This window comes from Symsagittifera roscoffensis, chromosome 10 (assembly GCF_963678635.1).
Source record: "Symsagittifera roscoffensis chromosome 10, txSymRosc1.1, whole genome shotgun sequence".
In the NCBI taxonomy this organism is placed as follows: Eukaryota; Metazoa; Xenacoelomorpha; order Acoela; family Convolutidae; genus Symsagittifera; species Symsagittifera roscoffensis.
In genome coordinates, this window is record NC_087071.1 from 18,128,349 (window position 1) to 18,150,013 (window position 21,665).

At 33.6% G+C, this 21,665-nt stretch overlaps 1 protein-coding gene across 2 annotated transcripts in view; it reads right to left on the reverse strand.

Annotated features, from left to right (window-relative positions):
• Window positions 1–2,714: 2,714 nt before the first annotated feature.
• Window positions 2,715–21,665, reverse strand: part of LOC134855341 (MBT domain-containing protein 1-like) — a 144,065-nt gene continuing 125,114 nt past the window's right edge. Inside the window, exons 3-10 of one of the 2 annotated variants that reach the window (XM_063871839.1) lie at window positions 19,302–19,467; window positions 17,394–17,587; window positions 16,287–16,493; window positions 13,933–14,074; window positions 13,240–13,417; window positions 11,722–12,003; window positions 10,498–10,740; window positions 2,715–3,014 (exon numbers count right to left, since the gene is read on the reverse strand). In XM_063871839.1, coding sequence (XP_063727909.1) covers window positions 2,847–3,014; window positions 10,498–10,740; window positions 11,722–12,003; window positions 13,240–13,417; window positions 13,933–14,074; window positions 16,287–16,493; window positions 17,394–17,587; window positions 19,302–19,467 — 1,580 coding nt within the window. In that variant the 3' untranslated portion in view covers window positions 2,715–2,846. The remainder of the gene's footprint in view (window positions 3,015–10,497; window positions 10,741–11,721; window positions 12,004–13,239; window positions 13,418–13,932; window positions 14,075–16,286; window positions 16,494–17,393; window positions 17,588–19,301; window positions 19,468–21,665) is intronic. The other variant, XM_063871841.1, reaches the window with a different exon arrangement.

Consider the following 21,665-nt stretch of genomic DNA (forward strand, 5'->3'; position numbering starts at 1 on the left):
CCTGTCAATCAAATACATACCAACGTGCCGATATGTAAGAAAACTTTGGCGTCATTTTGCGTTGATTGCATTAAAGCAGAGTCACTAAACCAACTTGGAAAATTACTCCATTGACTCTATTCAAATTGGCTGAAGAATAATAGCGTGTCTTGCACAGAGTCTGATACCAAATTCAATATTTCATATCAATCAAAATCAAACTTTATAGTTTAAATTAACTTCAACAAAATGAATATCTGCGACCTGGATTTCAACATCTTAGAATGGATAGCTCAGTACGTAGCATATTCAGAGCTTTCTTCCGAGGGCACAAAAAGCCTGCTCAATTTAATGCTTACATGTCGAAAAATGCACAAAATAGTCAAATATTCTCAAATAAAAGTGAAACTAGCGCTTAAAATTATTGCAACTTACAACCTGCAAAATCAAATCGAAACACTCGACAAACAATGTCAAAAGATTCGCGATTCATCAAATTGGGTCTTTAGTCACATTTCACTTTACATTAAATCGAGCAATTCATCAAATTATGAGTTTAACGTGGCCAAAAAATTATCCCAGTTTTACGAACTTAATTTTCTCTCGCCATTTTTTGAACAAGTTACAAAACTAGATATCCAATTTAGCCCAGGAAAATATTACTCAAACGTACATTTTGACCTGGCTTTTGTTTTCAGTCAATTTAAAAATCTTTATAGTTTGAAACTTATTTCAAATCGAGCCTTACTTGGCCGATTTACAAAAACGCCAAATATTCCCAAAAACTCCCAACTTATTTCTTTTACAGCTTGCAGAATAAAACTCTTCGATAGATCAATCGAGTATTTGCAGGAACACTGTCCGAACATTGCATTTACAGACTTGAAAAATATCGGTTATTTTGATTACTTAAGCACGTTTCAGATTTTATCCACTTTCGAATATTTGATTGATCTTCGATTGAGGTCAATAGCTAGCATTCAAATATTCGAAAGCCTAGTCTTGAGCAAACCTTTATTTCCTAATATTTTAAACTTATCGCTACAAATCGTCGAAGAGGAAGAAAAAAAGTTTGCCCAGGCTTTGAAATTTCATTTTCCAAATTTGGAAAATTTGACAATGAACGATACACCACCTTCGATTCTAAGCGAATTCGCTCACACACAATACGCAAAACTGAACGTTCTCAAACTGAAAATATTTGATTCCAAAGATCTTAAGCTGTTGAAGCCTATCAAAAGCTTGAAAGCTTTGCATATTTCATTTTTAAACTTGGAATCGGAGTCGCGAAAACTTAAAGCAGTTTTGCATTTTTTCGAAAACATTGGAAATTTATTAGCGGATTTCGAGTCTACTTTATCATGGCTTAATATCAGCTTGGGCGAAGTAACTAAATCATGTTCAACAGTTTTAAACTTGCTTTTGGCGAAAATTCTATTCAACCAAGAACAACTTTCAGTATTGAGTATCGACTACACTGGAGAACGAGTTTACATTGAAGATATGCTTATCTATGGAAGCAATTTAAGTCTTTTTCGGTTAGGTGGACACTGTTTTTCGAGAGACGAAAATATGTTGGCACAAATAAAAAATTCAATTCGCTATTTTGATTCTCATTTTGAGTGGCGAATTCTGGCTCAATAATCTTCATTGTTAAAATTTTTGTTAAATTATCAAAATAAGATTACCTAATGTTTTAAAAATGTTGTATAAAGAAGTCAGTCAGTTGTTGACGTTCGGTTGAGAATATTTTTTAATTGTAAACATTCTGTAAATAATGTATTAAACTATTGTATTGTGAAATGATCCAAGAATTTGAATTCCAATTTGTAGAATATCATTTGTACTTCATAAGACCAACGCTAATTCAGACACAGAGGGTAAGCATAGCTTCGCATCACTTTGCCATAAGAAAGGCCGATAATTATTACAAACTGCAAAATATCAAGAAATTCGTAAACAAACAAGTAGCACATAATTTTGCGACTGCATTTTTAAAAGTATTTTTTTTTGAAAAAAACTATCAATTTTCATTAAATTTTCGACAGTTAGAAAAAATAGATACCCTCAAGGCTCTTTATATTTCCAGAAAAACTTGTTTATTTACTATTCGAAAACCGATATAGCTTCAGACGAAACGAATAAGCAGAAAAATCATCAGCAAAAATATCACAGTGATATTATTAGGGGACACTGAAATTCCTAGAAATATCCGCCTCTGAGCCTAAAGACCGCTAGTTCTCGTTGCTTGAGAATGAGACAGCATTAGCCAGACCAGAAAAGAAACAGAAAAACTGCATGTAGATTTTAAGCAGGGACCCAACAGCGGTTTTCTGTAAGAAGCTGAACTTGTATGTTGATCCTGCCCTTCTTTAATGAATGTTTCACATACAATGGTTAGAACGCTAGATATAACATTTAATAGGATTCGACAGAATCGTTTAAATAAAAATACCGAACGAAGCTAAGAATTGAAACGAAGATCATAAACCCAAAAATTGAGACATCGAAAAAAAAGTCAAGCTAGGATTGGAACCTCAGACCTTTAAGTCTCAAATTGATCTTCAATTGCTTAGAGCAAAAAACCTTGTTCCCGATTACAAAAATATCTCTCGCAATAGCAAAAGTCGACTCATTTTCAGATTTTGTGCTTTCCAATTGGTAGGCTAGAAACCGCCAACAATTCAAACTCAAGCAAAAATAGTAGCTTACTTTCTCTGAAGACAAAACAGACATCGATAAAATCATATCAATTAGGTTGTGTCAACTCTAACTTAAAAACTAAAGGCCTTAATGCAACAACAATTGCAAATCACAGGGCACAAAAAATCAACATCATAACAGTTGCAAAAAAAAACAAAATTCAATCAAAAACTGTAATTCTCTTTATTTTCATCATTGACGCAGACAAGTAGCTCCTCAACTCCGGGGATGTTCAGATCCGACCCAGAATCATCCGCATTTTCATTCAATGAACTGTCAAGAAGAGCTAATTTATCGGTTGTAGTGTCTGCTACCACATCTGGAATTTCTACCTGAAGCAAGAAAAAAATCATTTTAAAACAGAGGCCAGCAGTAAATTTTGAACACAGCATCAAAGCTGCATTCGCAAACACCAACAAAAAATGGCAAAAGAGTAACTTTTCAACACACTAAAATACCTACACAAAACAGCCTTAATAAGCATTTCGAAAAAAAAATCAATTAATGGGATTCAAACCTGCCACCTTCAAATTTAGAGTCGCACGCCCCCAAATCCTCCAAACACGAGTTATCAATGAAGCGGATAAAACAATTGCTATTAAATTGTTTACAGCAAAAAACCATCAAATTGCGCCTAATTTTATGCTAGTTGGGTGGGAGAAAATCGAGTTTGTAATATGATACGTTTGCTTTGTTAGACAGACAAAATCAAGGGTTGCATGAACAAGTAAAAATTATCGTATTTTTAGTAGTTGATGAAAAATTTTGGAAATTTTCTTCCAGTCAGCGAATCTCTAGAAACATGAATCGAACAAGTTTGCTCAATTTTCGTGGTTTTAATTATCACAACGATATTTGCTTGCTGTCAAAAAATGTTCACAACTAAACTGAATGAGAAAAATGAATTCAACAAATTAAGAATTGGCCTTAATTATTTTAAAAGAAGACTGCAAAACATCATGTTAATTTTTAATGGTTGTTAATCAGAAACGAATGGTGAGATTTTACATTTTATCAAGTAACAGTTAGATAGCACTACCAATCTGGCTTAGCTATTGAATATGCCCAAAGATGTTTGACAACATTGAAGTCAATGAAACATGAAGGTGGAAACCAAACATGTGAACCAAAAAGATGTTAAAACAAGGATAGCTGGTTGCTGTGCAAGTAGCACAGAATTATCCGACAATATTCATAAAAACTACAAATAAAAATTCTTCAAAATATTAAGTTCTTCCAATTAGTGCCGTGTTTCAAACGTGGTGTGATGATAAAATTGTACACACGTGTAAAAGAAATTAGTGAATTAGGCATAATCGACAAGAGTTTTTTTTAAAAAAACAAAAACAATGAAGTAAAATTTCGAAAAAAAATCGATTTTTTTTATTTTTTAACAATATTTTTATTTTAAAAAAAAAAATTTGCCAAGAAAGTGCCAAAAATAGCTTACAAAACTAGTTTCCGCTTGGAACAGGTTGGTTTTTTAAGCGTTAATGATCAATTTAATAAGTTACTAGCTTTTAACGCACCTTCGGTGCTTTCGAAATTTTAACCCACGACAGCTCATGAAAAACCGCATATATTGGAAACAACATCTGCAAACTTTTAGTGTACTCTGACTGCAACCAATTACAGGGTTGGTAATTTCGAACATTTACATTTTTTAATTCCCCTATAAAAGCGTCATCTCGAAAACTTAATGGGCCTCTGGCGAAATTTGGAGGCCAGATTTGCAACCACTAAGAGCACCCTATTAAAGGGTTAGGAATCCCAAAATTTTTGAATTTTTTTAAACGTAAGTTTCCCGAAAAAAAAAATTGAAAAAAAAACGTCTTATCTCGGAAACTAAAAAGATTTGAGCATTCATAATAAGAGGCAAGATTTGAGACGCCTGGGTGTACGCTGACAATAAGGTTGTATCTTCATCAAGTTAGTATTTTCAAATTTTTTGAATTTCTTTGTAGATAAGTTCTTCGAGAAATTTTGAAAAAGTCAAAAAACGTCAGATCTCGGAAACTTAAAACATTAGAGCAGTCGCGTTTAGCATTCGCTTGTGGCAAGATTTGCAACTCTTTAGAGTACCCTGACAACACCGAACTATAGCGTTGGAAATTTCAAATTTTGAAAAAATAATTAATTTAAACTTCGAAGTTTTCAGAAAATTTTTGGAAAAATCACAAAAAACGTCATATCTCGAAAACTACAAAGAATTGAGCAGTCATACTTGGAGGCAAGATTCGCAATCTTTGAGATTACTCTGTCGAGACCTAACTAAAGGGTTGGGAATTTCAGATTTTACGAAAAAAAAAATATAAGTTTTTCTGAAAAATCACAAAAAACGTCATATCTCGAAAACCACAAAGATTTAAACAGTCATATTTGGGGAAAAGATTTGTAACTCCTTACAGTACTCTGACAGCACCCAACTACAAGATTGGAAAACTCAAATTTTGAGAAATAATTAAATAAAAATTTCTGAAAATTTTTGAAAAAATCACAAAAAATATCATATCTCGAAAATTACTAAGAATTGAGCAGTCATATTTGGAGGCACGATTCGCAATCTTTGAGAATACTCTGACAGGACCCAACTACAGGGTTGGGAATTTCAGATTTTGCGAAAAAAAAAATATAAGTTTTTCTGAAAAATCACAAAAAACGTCATATCTCAAAAACTACAAAGATTTGAACAGTCATATTTTCACAGTCACTCAATTTTCGTGGTTTTAATTATCACAACAATATTTGCTTGCTGTCAAAAAATGTTCACAACTAAACTGAATGAGAAAAATGAATTCAACAAATTAAGGATTGGCCTTAATTATTTTAAAAGAAGACTGCAAAACATCATGTTAATTTTTAATGGTTGTTAATCAGAAACGAATGGTGAGATTATACATTTTATCAAGTAACAGTTAGATAGCACTACCAATCTGGCTTAGCTATTGAATATGCCCAAAGATGTTTGACAACATTGAAGTCAATGAAACATGAAGGTGGAAACCAAACATGTGAACCAAAAAGATGTTAAAACAAGGATAGCTGGTTGCTGTGCAAGTAGCACAGAATTATCCGACAATATTCATAAAAACTACAAATAAAAATTCTTCAAAATATTAAGTTCTTCCAATTAGTGCCGTGTTTCAAACGTGGTGTGATGATAAAATTATACACACGTGTAAAAGAAATTAGTGAATTAGGCATAATCGACAAGAGTTTTTTTTAAAAAAAAACAAAAACAATGAAGTAAAATTTCGAAAAAAAATCGATTTTTTTTATTTTTTAACAATATTTTTATTTTAAAAAACTCTTGCCAAGAAAGTGCCAAAAATAGCTTACAAAACTAGTTTCCGCTTGGAACAGGTTGGTTTTTTAAGCGTTAATGATCAATTTAATAAGTTACTAGCTTTTAACGCACCTTCGGTGCTTTCGAAGTTTTAACCCACGACAGCTCATGAAAAACCGCATATATTGGAAACAACATCTGCAAACTTTTAGTGTACTCTGACTGCAACCAATTACAGGGTTGGTAATTTCGAACATTTACATTTTTTAATTCCCCTTATAAAAGCGTCATCTCGAAAACTTAATGGGCCTCTGGCGAAATTTGGAGGCCAGATTTGCAACCACTAAGAGCACCCTATTAAAGGGTTAGGAATCCCAAAATTTTTGAATTTTTTTAAACGTAAGTTTCCCGAAAAAAAAAATTGAAAAAAAAACGTCTTATCTCGGAAACTAAAAAGATTTGAGCATTCATAATAAGAGGCAAGATTTGAGACGCCTGGGTGTACGCTGACAATAAGGTTGTATCTTCATCAAGTTAGTATTTTCAAATTTTTTGAATTTCTTTGTAGATAAGTTCTTCGAGAAATTTTGAAAAAGTCAAAAAACGTCAGATCTCGGAAACTTAAAACATTAGAGCAGTCGCGTTTAGCAGTCGCTTGTGGCAAGATTTGCAACTCTTTAGAGTACCCTGACAACACCGAACTATAGCGTTGGAAATTTCAAATTTTGAAAAAATAATTAATTTAAACTTCGAAGTTTTCAGAAAATTTTTGGAAAAATCACAAAAAACGTCATATCTCGAAAACTACAAAGAATTGAGCAGTCATACTTGGAGGCAAGATTCGCAATCTTTGAGATTACTCTGTCGAGACCTAACTAAAGGGTTGGGAATTTCAGATTTTACGAAAAAAAAATGAATAAATTTTCTGAAATTTTTTTTTGAAAAATCACAAAAAACGTCATATCTCGAAAACCACAAAGATTTAAACAGTCATATTTGGGGACAAGATTTGTAACTCCTTACAGTACTCTGACAGCACCCAACTACAAGATTGGAAAACTCAAATTTTGAGAAATAATTAAATAAAATTTTCTGAAAATTTTTGAAAAAATCACAAAAAATATCATATCTCGAAAATTACTAAGAATTGAGCAGTCATATTTGGAGGCACGATTCGCAATCTTTGAGAATACTCTGACAGGACCCAACTACAGGGTTGGGAATTTCAGATTTTGCGAAAAAAAAAATATTTTCGAATAATTTGCGAATAAATTTTCTGAAATTTTTTTTTGAAAAATCACAAAAAACGTCATATCTCGAAAACCACAAAGATTTAAACAGTCATATTTGGGGACAAGATTTGTAACTCCTTACAGTACTCTGACAGCACCCAACTACAAGATTGGAAAACTCAAATTTTGAGAAATAATTAAATAAAATTTTCTGAAAATTTTTGAAAAAATCACAAAAAACGTCATATCTCAAAAACTACAAAGATTTGAAAAGTCATATTTGGAGGCAAGATTTGTAACTCTGTAGAGTACTCTGACAGCACCCAACTACAGGGTTGGGAACTTCAAGTTTTGTAAATTTTTTTGTTATTTGAAACTTCTGAAAATTTTTGAAAAAATCTCAAAAATCGTCTTATCTCGTTAGCGAAAATGATTCGGGCATTCAAAATTGGAGGCCAAATTCGCAACCCCTAATTCAATACTGGGCTGCTTAACTTAAACTCGGTAAAATTACCACTAAAATCAAATTGGAAAATCGAAAAAAACTCTTAACCATTGCAATATACGATATAGCTTAAACATGCAAAAATTATACGTTGAAAAAGCTTAAACATGGCGAGATAGTGAATCCCGCATTCAAATATATAATAGATAGATTATCACTTTATTCGGTCGAAATTAGGCGAAAAAACAAAAACATCAAACCGGTTTTCCGCGATAATGCTCAAATCACGACTGAAAGGGTCTTTAATATGTTATATCATTCAACCCAGTTCAATGATTGTTTGTGGTACCTGATTTTGCGTGGGAAACAAAAAGCCAAAACACCCGAATACAGAGTAACACCCGAATACAAAGTTCTTCTCCATTTTCAATGGTAGGAAAAATGACACTTCAAGCAATCCCTTCACTTGCACGTTTATAAGCCGTTACATACGCACAGTTCATTCTTAACCTATGTACGTATTGCGTAGTTAAACTCTTTTTAAGAACTCACATTGCTGAGCGCAGAAACCTTAATGATACTATTATCCGTCAAACCAAATTGATGAAAGAACCCAGGGTTTCTCAGTTCCATTGCAAATTAACAAAGCAAAAAAACAGTATGGGTTTTCTCCATGAGTCACTTCGCAAATTGAGTTTTCAAAAACACACAGAAAAAAAAATAGCTTGTAACATAATCAACAGAAGGTTGGAAAAAGTCATGAACGCAAGGAAATAGAAAAAATACTGACTTGTTTTTTTTTCAAAAAAATCGCCTACTTTAAAATTCAAAGAGAAGTAGACTGCTCGTATCAGGCCAAAACCCTGAATTTTCCGACTGCGTTATAAAGTCTATGAAATCCTGTTCGCTTTACAAAAAATGGAAATGTTCAAAACAAGGAAAAACAATAAAAATTGAGAATAATTTTTTGAAAATAATCAGCACAAACGCTAAGTTCAGTACAAAAAAAATATATTTTGAATATAGCAAGTATTAAATAGACAAAAAATCACGCCTCATTTCAATTTTGAACGCTTTCTTTTCGGATTAAATCACTGCTTACGGGTTAATAGCACGGAATATATCGCAATTTAATTGTTCCAAATTAGCTAAATTTAAACCCCATTAACAGGAAAATTGTCTGGACAAAAAACCACCCCTAGCACAAATATTCTCACATTTTCTTCGAAAGTCGGAACAAAACAATACATGACCCAACAGCTCTTTGAACAATTTCAAAACAATTTATTTTCAAAACTTCTTTGTAAAAATTAACCAATTTAGAAAATTGGATCAGAAGGTAAAATTTTCATTCCGCTGGGAAATCTGAAAAATAAAATCGAATTTCAAAGCTACAGTTCCATCTTAAATCATACGGACAAAACAAAAAAAGTAGACATTCAAAACGCTTTTTTCTCAAATTGTGTCAACTTTAGACATTACAAGATGAAAACAAACTTACTTAGAAAAATAGCAGATTTTTTTTGATGCAATTTGGTTTGCGAACTAAAATATTACCGCAAAGCAGGATTTGGGTTAAAATAAGGCAAAATTTGGATGTTTTTCAGGTAAAAAAAATTAAGACGAAACTACTGCTGACAAAGTGAGCCTCTTACTGAGCCTCTTCAATTGCAGACAAAGTGAGCCTTTTATGTAACCCAACCAAATTTAAGAAAAAGATGATCTTCTTAATTTAGTATAAACTTAATTATTTTGTTTGATAGCAAAACCGCCATTTTTAATACATAAAACTTCAATTTTTTATTTATAAACAAATCACAACTTGTGCACACATTTTTTGAGATCATACCTTCTTAAATAAATTACAAATTTATTTACACAATAATACTTCTACTGAAATTCTAAGCAAATTTGGTCTTTTTTGGTGTATAATCAACAAAATTTGAAAAAACCCTGTTTAAAATTTAAGTTTTATTCGTTTCGTTCTGTTAACTTAATTACAGAGGCTAAACTGCGCTTCGTAAAAACTAGCGAGAACACGACAAAAAGCAGGTCTATATAGTGTAATAAAAAAAGTAGAAATACGCTTCGAATAAGTAAAAAAAAGTTCGGCTAAGTCTCGGATTCGATCTGCGACCTAGAATTATGAGTCTCAAACTAACCGCTCAGCGACGTACGCTTTATAGATCACAAACACTAGCCACAAACAAATCAGAGAATAGACGCTATGAAATTTCCAATGCTACGGCTCGCGTTAAAGCAAAAATGCCACCAAGAAAGAACTCTTTGCCACCAAATAATGAACACCTTTATTTGCAAGTTAGAATAGAAAAATCAGGTTCGTACAAATAAACTAAAGCTCGCAAGCGTAATCAGCACGTTTTTCGTGACTTTAACACTTTTGATGTTCGATGGTGGAGTTTACTTTTCTTTCAACAAAGGAAATGAACTGAATTTAAAAAGACGACAAAGTCAAACCGCGAAATAAATCAAATTTGAATGTGAACAATTTTAAGACTTTTCCTGAAAATACACCAAGACCTATATAAGAATATTCACTACAATCAAGACTCTTATTAGATCACTTCCTGTGAAAGACTTTTGAGTGATCATTAAAAAAAGCATGCAATATTAATTTTACCCGATGATCCTATTAAATTACCCGACCGAACAATTATTCAAACAAAATTAATCCGAAAGTAGAATCTCTGCTTATCAAATAAAATCTGGGCCAATCAGAATTCAGTTATGTTATAAAATCACAAAAATACGCAGCTCATCGGCCAGAAAAATAGCCCCCATTTAATTTCTCTCCAATTAATTATCATTTGAATCTATTTTAATTCAATTACCTGTTCAAAAACAACTCCGAATTGTTTGGCCGATTGTGCGTTCAAGTACTTCTTTGGCGGCATCAAATCATACTTGACCAGTTCACAGAAGCCAATGGGGAATATGTCGTCACTGTACATGTACTTCCACTGGTCCTGCTGGGCCGGCCAAGAATCGAAGTTGACTCTGACCAGATGTCCGGCTACTGACATCACAGTGGCTGGAAGGATTGTGGACGGGTTCAAAATGTCAACTGTTTCGACCTGAAAGGAAAAAAATGACTTGAAAAGAAACTATCACCTTTTACTGCGGCACTGAAACAATTGTCCAAAAAATTTGGCCATTTTTTTTCGAACATTAGAACTCAATTCATTTTCTTTCTAAACGGAAAGATTCTGCAACTGAAAGAAATGTTTTTTTTTCTGGGACAAATTTTGTCGTATTTTGCATACTAAATCCTCAGAAGCGATAGCTAAGGGATGTGGAAAATTAAAAAGCATCCACAGTTTCGACAGAACAATTTTAAATTTAACAATTTTTAAATAAATTTAACATATTTGAGAAAACTGGATTAATAGGCAAAATTTTCAACTCTCTAAGAAAACTGATAATCAAATCCCGCTTTCGAAACTAGAAGTCGATCGCGTGTTTCATGACTTTTCCACTTTTGCTGTTCAATAGTAGAGTTTGCTTTCCTTTTAACAAAGGAAATGAACTGAAATTAAAAAGAGATCAATAGTCACGCCGCGAAAGATTAAAACTGAACCAGAACAAATTTGAAGATTTTACCTGAAAAAACAAACAAACAAAAAATCACCATGATCTATACAAAATCTTCAATTTGTTCACTATTCTTAAGAAAAGCTGAAAAAGAAAAAGAAGCCAACAGTATTATTTCGAATCTTTAGGATAATTCAACGAAACACGAATCTTTTTCACTTTCCGGGATGATAGAAAAGTTTGAAAAAAAAGAAATATCTCTGATTTCGATCTGAAAATAATTACCCAAAGCCTAAAAGAAAAGAGATCAGTCTAAAACATTTCAAACATACTTTTTCTACTTTGATTGAAACTAGTGCATAACAGACACATCTAAAAAAATAACTTTCAACAATCTTCGCCAAAATTTGCCTTTGAGTGTCTAATATTATATACTTCCAAACCAAAATAGTTCAAAAACTGTCAGAAACTGCTACGAAAATAAAAAAAAATAATAGTTTCAATTCGAGTGTCTTTAAATGTACCTTGTTGCCAACTGTTAGTCTCTCTCGGCCGGCGTTATGCTTCTCAAAATCAAAAAAGCACTCGTCCGGCACCTGAACTGCCTCACAATCCATCAGATAATCGGGCCAGAGAAACTTCCCTCTATGATGGGGTGGGGATTTCAACTGTTGTTTGTACTTGTCACAGAAGCCCAGAGGCAGTAGGTAGGGTGAAGTTGTTGGCACGCAGAAATGTTCAACTGGGTCTGGAACTTGACCTCCTTTTTGGTCAACTGCTATCATCACAAAGTTGTTTCTCAGCACCTGAAAACGTACAAAAGTTGTTCAGTTGATTTGGAGCGAAGGAAATGATGATCGTTACATAAGAAAAGAACTGACTAACAATCATTAAACATAGAAGCATCATTTTCGATACCAAAAAAAACTACACCATCTAGCAGAAACAAGGCTTAAAACATCTTTAAAAAACAAGCCCCTCAATAATTTAAACGCTAGAAATTTGAACACAGAAACTTGCAACAAAAAAAACAAGCTCAGTACATCCACTTTTCAAGACACTTTCTTTGGTAATAGAGCTGCCAGAGCAATTAATCGCTCTACAAAAATTATGAAAATTTATCCTTCACCATTCGCTTAATTGAAGTTTTATAGAAACGTCAAGCGAAACTTAAGCAAATACATCGGTTGCGACTGTTTGAAGGAAAATGTATTTTGTTTGAGGAAACTGATAGAAAGCAGTTTTTACCTTCATACAACTGAAAACAACGCATTAACGGGTATTGTCATACAACTAAACCTAATCATATTAGGAAACCAATTTTGGTTTATTATACGTTCTTGTGAGGTTTTCAGTTTTATGGAGATAACCTTTTTTATTGGCTAATGTAGTTCATAATCAGGTGATATGTTACCAGGTTGTAATTTTGGCTCTTTTTCCTCCCCCCCCCCCCCTCCCCCCCCCCCCCCGCCTCACGCAAACATGAATTTTATGGTCTAACGAGTGGTTTTACAAGGTTAATTATGAAGACCAAATGTGTTTGTTATGGCCTAATTAATCTGCATGTTAAATTCCACGTCAATCGGACAAAGTGAACAGTAACTTCAAATATAAAAATTTGCAGGTGGGGGAAAAGGAAAAAGAGCCATAATTTTGAGTATAGTACATGTATTAATTTGAGAACTACAGTGCATAATATAGTAATTTCATTTTCAGTCAATTGTACTGCTACTGAGATAGTTTTTTAAATACATTACTTTGCCAAATGAAATGCTATTCAAAATTTCAAATTGTACACATCTTTTGCCAAAAAACTTGGCGTTTGAAATAAATCAAAACTAATAAGCGAAGTACAACAAAAAGCGATCCAGCTAATGAAATTGAACAACCACCTATTGTAATATATCACCAATAATCAACCTATCAACCTGGCAGTCAGCAAGACCGCTCAAGTTTCACCAAACTGCGCCCACAAAAATTTCTAGTACTAGACCAGTATCTAATAAAAGCGTTTAACAATAAAAACTTGCTCGGCTAAATACCTTCACGATAGTTCCGACTGTAATTGCATTTAGGTTGATCGGGTCAACCATTTCAAGTTTCATGCCTTTTTTGAACTTGGCTGAGGACGGTTTTTCTTTTTCTTCAACTGTTTCCAATTGAAATCTGTTAAAAGATTCTGTTGCTTCTTCTGTGTGTCGAGGCATGCATTGGCAATCACTACAAATACAACTTTTTTTTTCATTTTTGATTTAATCATTGAACTATGATAAATTTTAGATCTGACTATTGGTTTGATTTATTCTAACTTCCTAAATTACTTGTTGTTCCGACTTTCATAACGAGGTTTTTTTTCTTCAGACAAATTTAGACTTTTTAACTAGCCATTTTTGACAAAATTAAACCAATTTGAGAAAACTGGATCAATAGGTAAACTTTTCATTCCGCTGGGAAAACTGAAATCCACTTTCGAAACTAGAAGTCGACCACATTTTTGGTGACCTTTACACTTTCGCAGTTCGATAGTAGAGTGTGCCTTCTTTTCAAATATTTAAACAAAATGAACTTACAAAAATCAAACCGCGAAAAATTAAAATTAGCGTAAAAAGTTTCAAGGTTTCTACTTGTGAAAAAAAATCCGAAGACCTTTATAAGAGCATTCACTGCGTTCATGACTCTTAATTTACATGAAATAGTGTCTAATCATTCCATCAGAAAATAAAAAACTCACTTACTAGGGTGCGTCGTTTTTGTGGCCCACTTCCCTGGCCCAGCCGACTGGATGACAAAGTGTTGAAAATGGAGTCACCCAGAAACTGTTATCAACTGAGTCATCGAATTCCATTTGTTCCAAGCAGCTTTTGCCCTTCATGACACCTGAAAAAAGGTAGGAATGTTTGTTTAAATTTCACAAGCGCAAAATGAATTTGGCAGCACCAATAATAAAAAGACGTTCCTGAGACATGAGGCGATAACCGTCACACGCAACGATTCCTAGCAATTTTGAAAGGCGCCAATTCGCAGCAAGCGCCAATTCGTAGGAAGCGACAATTGACAGCACGATTAATTGCCAAATGGGGTATTAATAAATATGCGAACTGAGCAAAATATTTAGCGGCTGTTTTAGGGGGGTTAGAATCCATCGATCAGATCGAAAATTAAATTTAGCACTAGTTTTGAATTAAATAGCAAAATGAAAAGAAATAACAGTAAAGATAATTGTAATTGAACGTAGGAAGCATCTAAAACCCTTTGTTTCAATTCTTTCGTTTCAATTATACCTTGCAAATCATTTCATTTACTGATCCACTACGCATGAGCATGAGCGAGGAAAAGTTGGCATGAGCGAACGAGGAAAAGAGCAACTTGCACATGATGGAGGAACTCTCAACCTAAACCGCTGAAACAAAAACACGAAAAAATCTAGTTGGTGATGCGTTAAAAGACAGTGTTAAGTTTCTTTTGCCACCATCGCACATGAAACAGAAAACATATCCGGAGAACATTTTATTCGAGGAAGTCAAAAAGTGAGTGAAACGTTCAAAAAATTCGCCATGTGAGAGTACTTAACAATTTTTTTTGCTATAAACCAGTAAAAAATCATGACTTCAATGAGTGCGTTGTTATGGAGGAAAACGGAACATATCCAGTCAAACAAAAACATAACCCCTCGAGTAGGCTAAAATTTTACAAAGTGAATGTATTTTTTGTTCGAAGCAAAAAATTTTCTTAACTTGTTTAAAACTAACATTTTAGGGTTAACCGTGCTATCAAACAGAAAAAAAATCATTAGAGCCTTCCAGGAGCAGTTACTTCCAGGGCTATTTCAACAAAACACACGAAAAATCATATACATCTTCAATTAGGATTGGGGAGCACATCAAAATTCGTGGATGTGCAATTAAACTGAGAAAAAATAGACAGACAAATAGGCCGACAATTTTTTTTAACGTCGAAGTTAGCTCTAAGCTAAATGAGCCAGAGAACTATCGGAAATTGAAAAGATAATAAGCCCAGCTATCGAATAATTCAATAGACTTGGCTTAACTAGTTGTTATCCTGAGAAAAACCCAAATTTCGAAATCATAATTCTTGCTAGTGGCAAGCGTAAATATGATTGAAAATTTTAACTAACCGTTAAATTCAGATGAAGCTTTGCACAACCTGGGAAAAAACTAAGAGCTCAAATTTCCGTAAATCATTTTTTTAAATATCAATTTTTTGTCGTCATTTCGCTGTACTTTGAATCTTATCGTTTTTTAACAAAAAAATTTTCGTTCGATTTAAAAAAAAGCAGAACAGTTTAGAATTTAAGTTGAATCGAGTTTATCTTGCCCAGGGTATGAATACTCCAGAAGTCGGAATCTTCGAAATATCTAGAACATTACCGCCTTCCTTTTAAACTTGGAGCTCATCAAATTATTAAACATGGTATCCACATAAACAATGCGTCCATAGCGCAATCTGACTTTCATTTTATTTAATAAATAGAATCTGGATATGCATTTGGTTAAACAAAATGCCTTCGAACGTCAGAACGATTACCTAGTAGCAAAAAAAGCTCGATAAAAATTTAACAGAAAAAAAAAGAAATTAAACACAAGAATTAAAAAAACGAAGAGCTGATCATATCGCGAGCGTTTCTTAGAAAAAAAGCGTTAAAACATTTCCATTAAAACACAGAGGCGAGGTGTGCTTCGCAAACACTAGCGAGAACACGACAAAAAGCAGCTCTATAGGTTTCAATAACAAAAAAGTAGAAATAAGCCACAAATTAGTAAACTTCGGATTCGAACCTACAACCTACAGCGAACTTACAATTGAGCCACGAATGCTTAATCGCTGTCAAACAATTGCGACAAATAAAGCAGAGAACAGATGCTATGCAATTTCCAATGCTACAGTAAAAATTCCAGATGTGAACACATTCAACAAATACTTTCATTTGCGAGTTAGGTAAGAAAAAAAGAAGGTTCGTAGTAATAAACTGCGCTGATTGCAAGTATAAACATGTTGATAAACAAAGACCTGACCTAAGCCACTGAAAATGCCCTAAAAGCAATTTTCACTTACAAAAACATGTATTAACCTCTCTTGTCGATTGGTCTGTAGTAAAACTCAATTAGATGCCCATTAGCTGCTATCGTCTTCACAAATGCTTGCGCCACTTTGCCGAAAAAGCTCTTGTCTAAAACTTCCACTGTATTTCCCACTGTAAGTTTGCAAATTTTTTGCTCATGATGTCGCAATCTGAGATGCAAATCAGGAACGAACATCTCGCTGATTTCTCTTTTGCCTAAAAGAAAAAAAAAACGTTTTTTTTTTTCAAATGGAAGCTTAAATCCGTTTACGACATTATGATTCAGTTTTTGAGACAGGTTGTTGATTTCTTTTTATAGCTTCGGGTCCTACTCAATGCAGAACCAAACGTAGTAAAAGGAGAATGCCATCCCTTTCGCCGCAGCCGGTCCCCAACTTGAGGAGGGGCGAATGACACTGGGACTCCTCCAACCGTGAACGAACTTGGACTCCAATAGGCCACGAGTACTCAGGTTCACTTCGTAGGACTATGTTAACGCAGTTGATAACGGTTTTTTTAAAATTTGATTGACATCAAATCGGAATGAAATACTTATCATAAAAGTAGAGTCAAAGAAATTGACAAAATGGTTGGCACATCTCAATCGGTTTATCATAATTCAAATTTTTTGATTGGAAAAGCTCGAAAAAAACTTTAGAGCATTTTTATGAAATCTTTTTAGCATTCTAAAAAACGCTCGAAAAATCGTTTGGCATGCAATACTCAAGAGCGATGAAAAGTGCGATCAAGCAAACGATCAACTTGAATCAAGCAAATGGTATTTCATTGAATCAAGGAAAGGAAGTTTCTTGGATGCAAAAACTATTTCAAACAAAAGTCAGGAGTGAAAATAGCCCAAAAAATAAACTTTTTTAAACCAGATAATTCCAATTAATCCTGTCGCTTCCAATTTTTGTCACTTTTTGAAATTCAACTGGTTTCCGAAATAACCGTTCTATCTAATTATGAATTATCCAACTAGTTGCTACAAGTACTATATCATAACAGGTTTCTAAAATCTATAGGAAATATTTCGATTATAAAAATTATTCCGTTCTTAATTATATTAGTACTTAATTGCGTATTTGAAAAATTTTAACCTTTTTCCAAACTCACCGTGCATTTTCATCATCAATTTCACTCTGTCGTCTTCAAAAGAGGGAAAAGGAGTCTCCATTCGCTTCACTATCTGGGAAAAACCACCGTAGTGTGGACACATTACACTGATCCATATGGTCTCATTTGGGTTTCCCAGGGGCGAAATGAGGAGGAAGTACCCCTTGCAGTCCCTCACCTCGTAGTACCACGCTCTGAAACCATTTTATTGCCAAACGAATATATTTACTTACTTAATTTAAATTGTTAATTATTTCTCCACTTCGCCGATGGTACCTCCTACTAAACAAAGTCCTTCTCTAGATGATAACCGTACCTTTTTTCAAAAAAAAAATAGTTATACTCAGCTCTTATGCGTCGGCCTTATTGCCTTTATTGTTCCGAACATTTCACGAAGCCAGTGACGTCAATTTTAAAAAAATAAAATTCAAATTTTAATTAAAATGGTTTAGGAAAATTATAAAAATTGTTGGCATCAATTTAAATTTTTCCGAAACTATTTAAATTTTTCTTTGGAAATTTAAATTTTTGTTCATTCTGTTTTTTTAGCACTTTTTCAGCCAATTTTGGGGACTTTTTGCAATTTTGTGAAAAGAATTTCACAGCAACTTTTTTGGGCATATCTATTTGCTACAAAAACTCATCAAATTTTTCGTGAAAATTTTGATATTTGCTTTTTCCTCGGAACTGTGAAGTTTGAAATTAATTATCATGAGTAAGCTCTGTACTTTGGCGTCGGATCGAACACCGCCGGAGCAATTTATATATTTTTTTTCAAATTTGATGTTTACTCATTTGATAAATTTGGGCACATCCTTTCTAATGCTTCAAAATCAAGTCAAGGTTGTATCAATTTTTCAAATTAGCTTAGCAGCTCAACGCAAATAAGGTGACTTCATATACACATAAATCATGAAGAGCAATCTGCAGATCAAATAATTCGCTACAAGCACCAAAAAAGAATTCGCTTAACACACAGGAGAATTCAAAATTCACAATAATACAAGGCTATATTATATGTACACTTCGCTTGCTTAATTAAATTTGGTCAATAAAAACATTTTTGTTGAATTTGACCAAATTTGCTACAAAAAACTTTAAATAGCAAAATGAGCAATCAAACGAAACCATAATCAAGACAACTAAACAACTTTTTGAAGAATAAAGGAACTCTGATTTCAAAAAATATAATGGACTACTGGATTTCAACTTCAAACCTCCAGATTATCAAGAGATCAACTTTCTGACTAAACCAACTGTCCTAGCTGCCTTATACATTTAACACACCATCCAGCGGGGAACAACATGCTCTCTAATAAAGCGAATAAAACGCACGGTACTAAATTTCCCACAAATGAAAAAAAAACAGCCAATCGAAGATTGGAAAAGAGTAATGAACGCAAGTGAACATAAAAAACACTTAGTTGAAAAAATCTCAACTTTCGAATCTCAAAGGAAAAATAGATGACCTTTAAGCTCTCTAAACTGCTAGAACGATTTATGATTGGCGCTTTTTTGATAACGCTAACCCAACTTGAAAAAACTGGATCAACAGGTAAAGTTTTTATTCCGCTGGAAATCTATCAATTAAACTCCTTTCAAAACTAAAAATCCATTACAACGTTCGTACTTGGAGAGTGCTATTTACGACACTTTCAGCAGATGAATTTCAATTGAACTCAAAAAGTGCATACATGTACCTAAATGTATTCATAAATGCATCAAAATGTATGAATGCACATCTGTAGTTATTAGAGCATTTTAAGACTTTGTCCTGAAAAAAACAACAAAAAACCCATAAGAGCTATATAAGAGTCTTCACTACGTTCACTACTTTTAATGAGCATAATAATTTGCGAGTTAGGTTTAAAAAAAGTGAACGCACATTAAAACACTGATTTTACTAACTTGGCGTTGCTTCGTACTGAGAATTCGATGAACATGCCTTTGATTCTTTCAGCCCATTTTATTCCGAGCGGAATGTGATTTCCGAAAGCACTAAGGGGTGCACATGAGGACCCATGAAGTTTCTTGTCCAGATATCTTTTCCAGGCAAAAATATCTTGCGGAATATCTAAAACATAGCCCACAGACAGTTGAAAAAGTGCCATATGAATCATGGCAATTGAAAAGAAACTGACTGATTTTTTAAAACTCTGAGTGTGTTACAAATTAAATCGCCCCAATTTCCGGATGACTCTAAGCCATTTAACGAGAATATGGGTCACTATAAAATTAATTATTCTTATTGAATGAAAAAAAAATAAACGAATGATATTTTCAAGCATAAGGTGCAATGTTCCAGCGACTATCGACAGCAATGGTTAAGTAGTTCAAGAAAAAAGCCTATTTTTATTTTAAAAACTTCGAACTGTTCTGTGATAAGACTATTAAATGGGTCTTTACCTAAACTATCTCTATGTTTTATTTGCAGTTTCAGCTACACAATATCTCTACCCATCTAAGTTTTTCTGAAAGGAAAGGAATTTTTCCTATTTGAAAATATCTAAAAGCTAGCCCACAAGCAGTTGAGAAATTGCCACATCAATCATGGCAACCGAAATGAAAATGACTCATTTTCAGTATTTTTAAGAAGTTTTGAGTGTGTTACAAATTGAATCGTTCCAACACTCCTTAGACTTCAAAAACATTATACAACTAACCATTTCCGGACGAATCTAAGACAATTAACGAGACAAAGGGGTCAATATAAAATATGTCATTCTTATTGGATTAAACAAATTAAATGATTGAAATTTTCAAGTATATGGTGCAATGTTTCAGCGACTATCGAGCGCAACAGTTAAGATGTTTCCGAGAACAAAGTTCTATTTTAAATTTCAAATACTTGAAGTGTTCTAGGATAAGACTATTAAATGATTCTGCACTAAACTATCTCTATGTTTGACAGTTTTTGCAAGTTTGGGCAACACAATATCTCTACACATCTAAGTTTTTCCGAAAGGAAAAGCGTTTTTAACATTTGAGCTGAATGAAATATCGACAGTACTAGTACGATTTATCAATTTTTCTACATCGCCAGCTCTCTTATTTATCACGGATCCCACGGTATTCAGATATCAAAATTCCCTACCTTTTCCCTGACTTTATGACGTGAAAGAAAACCTGAAATTAGTAGCTTCGGATTAGTTTTTGAGATACATTGAAACTGCCTTTTTCAATTTAGACCTAAAGTTGTCAACCTTTGTTTCTTATACTCAATTTCCACATGGAATGCTCGTGCTTCCACTGTTGATCAATTGCTCTGCGTTTTTCCTGCACTGCTGTGAGCTCATTCAATACTTTCCAATTCTCAGCACGAACTGCTTTTTTTTAGGTTTGATTTTCCTGTCTGCTTCCAAAGCTTTAACGTCGAATATGCTTATCGAATTAATCATTTTTTTTTCCAGATTGAAGAGCGCAGTCGGAGACGATTCTCCGTGCAAGAACAGCGCGTGCAAGCCGTATGTGTACCGAGTTTCTATACCTCCTATAACAACGATCACTGAAAGAGAACGCCACTCATCCAAAAGTACCGAACAGTACAGCAACTTCCCTGTTCGATCTCTTTAATAGCAATATTAATGAAAAACCAAATGCTTAACCCGGAGGCTGGTTATTTAAGGTTAACTAAGCTAAGCCATGTTTACAAGAGCCAATCTTTAAACTATATGCCGATATTGGCAGACAACAAATGGAGCACATCTTTTTGCTGCTCATGGAACTCTTTCGTTCTGATTGTCTCATCGATCTGCATTTCGTACACTGTGGAAGCCATCCTAGTGAGATCGGTTTTTTTTCTGTTTAAGAACCTCAGTTGCTCACGCTCGGGTTTGTGGGGTCTAGAATAAAATCCTTGAACCACGTCTAAACAACTGACTATGTTGTCTAAGCATACCATAATTCGATCAAAATCAAGAGCTTCAGTCCCATTATTAGCAGTTTCCTATGCCTTCTGAGATTCAGGATCGAGATTCTCGAAGAGGAGGAAATGCCACAAAGCGTTTTCTACTGATCTTCCGAGTGCGTCGATCGATTGACCGGGTAAATTAAATGAAAAAATTATGGGAAAATTACCATACAATTTATTTGAGTTTACATGTGATCAAAAAAAACTTCGAATTGGAATCAAGCTTTGCTTGCTCCAACAGATTTCAACCAAAGTTATCAATGAAAAACGAACTAAAAAGAACCTTGAAAAAAACTCCAAATAAGATAGTTTTTAAAATATATTTTTTTGAAACTTCACTGTTATATATCTTTTTTTTTCTT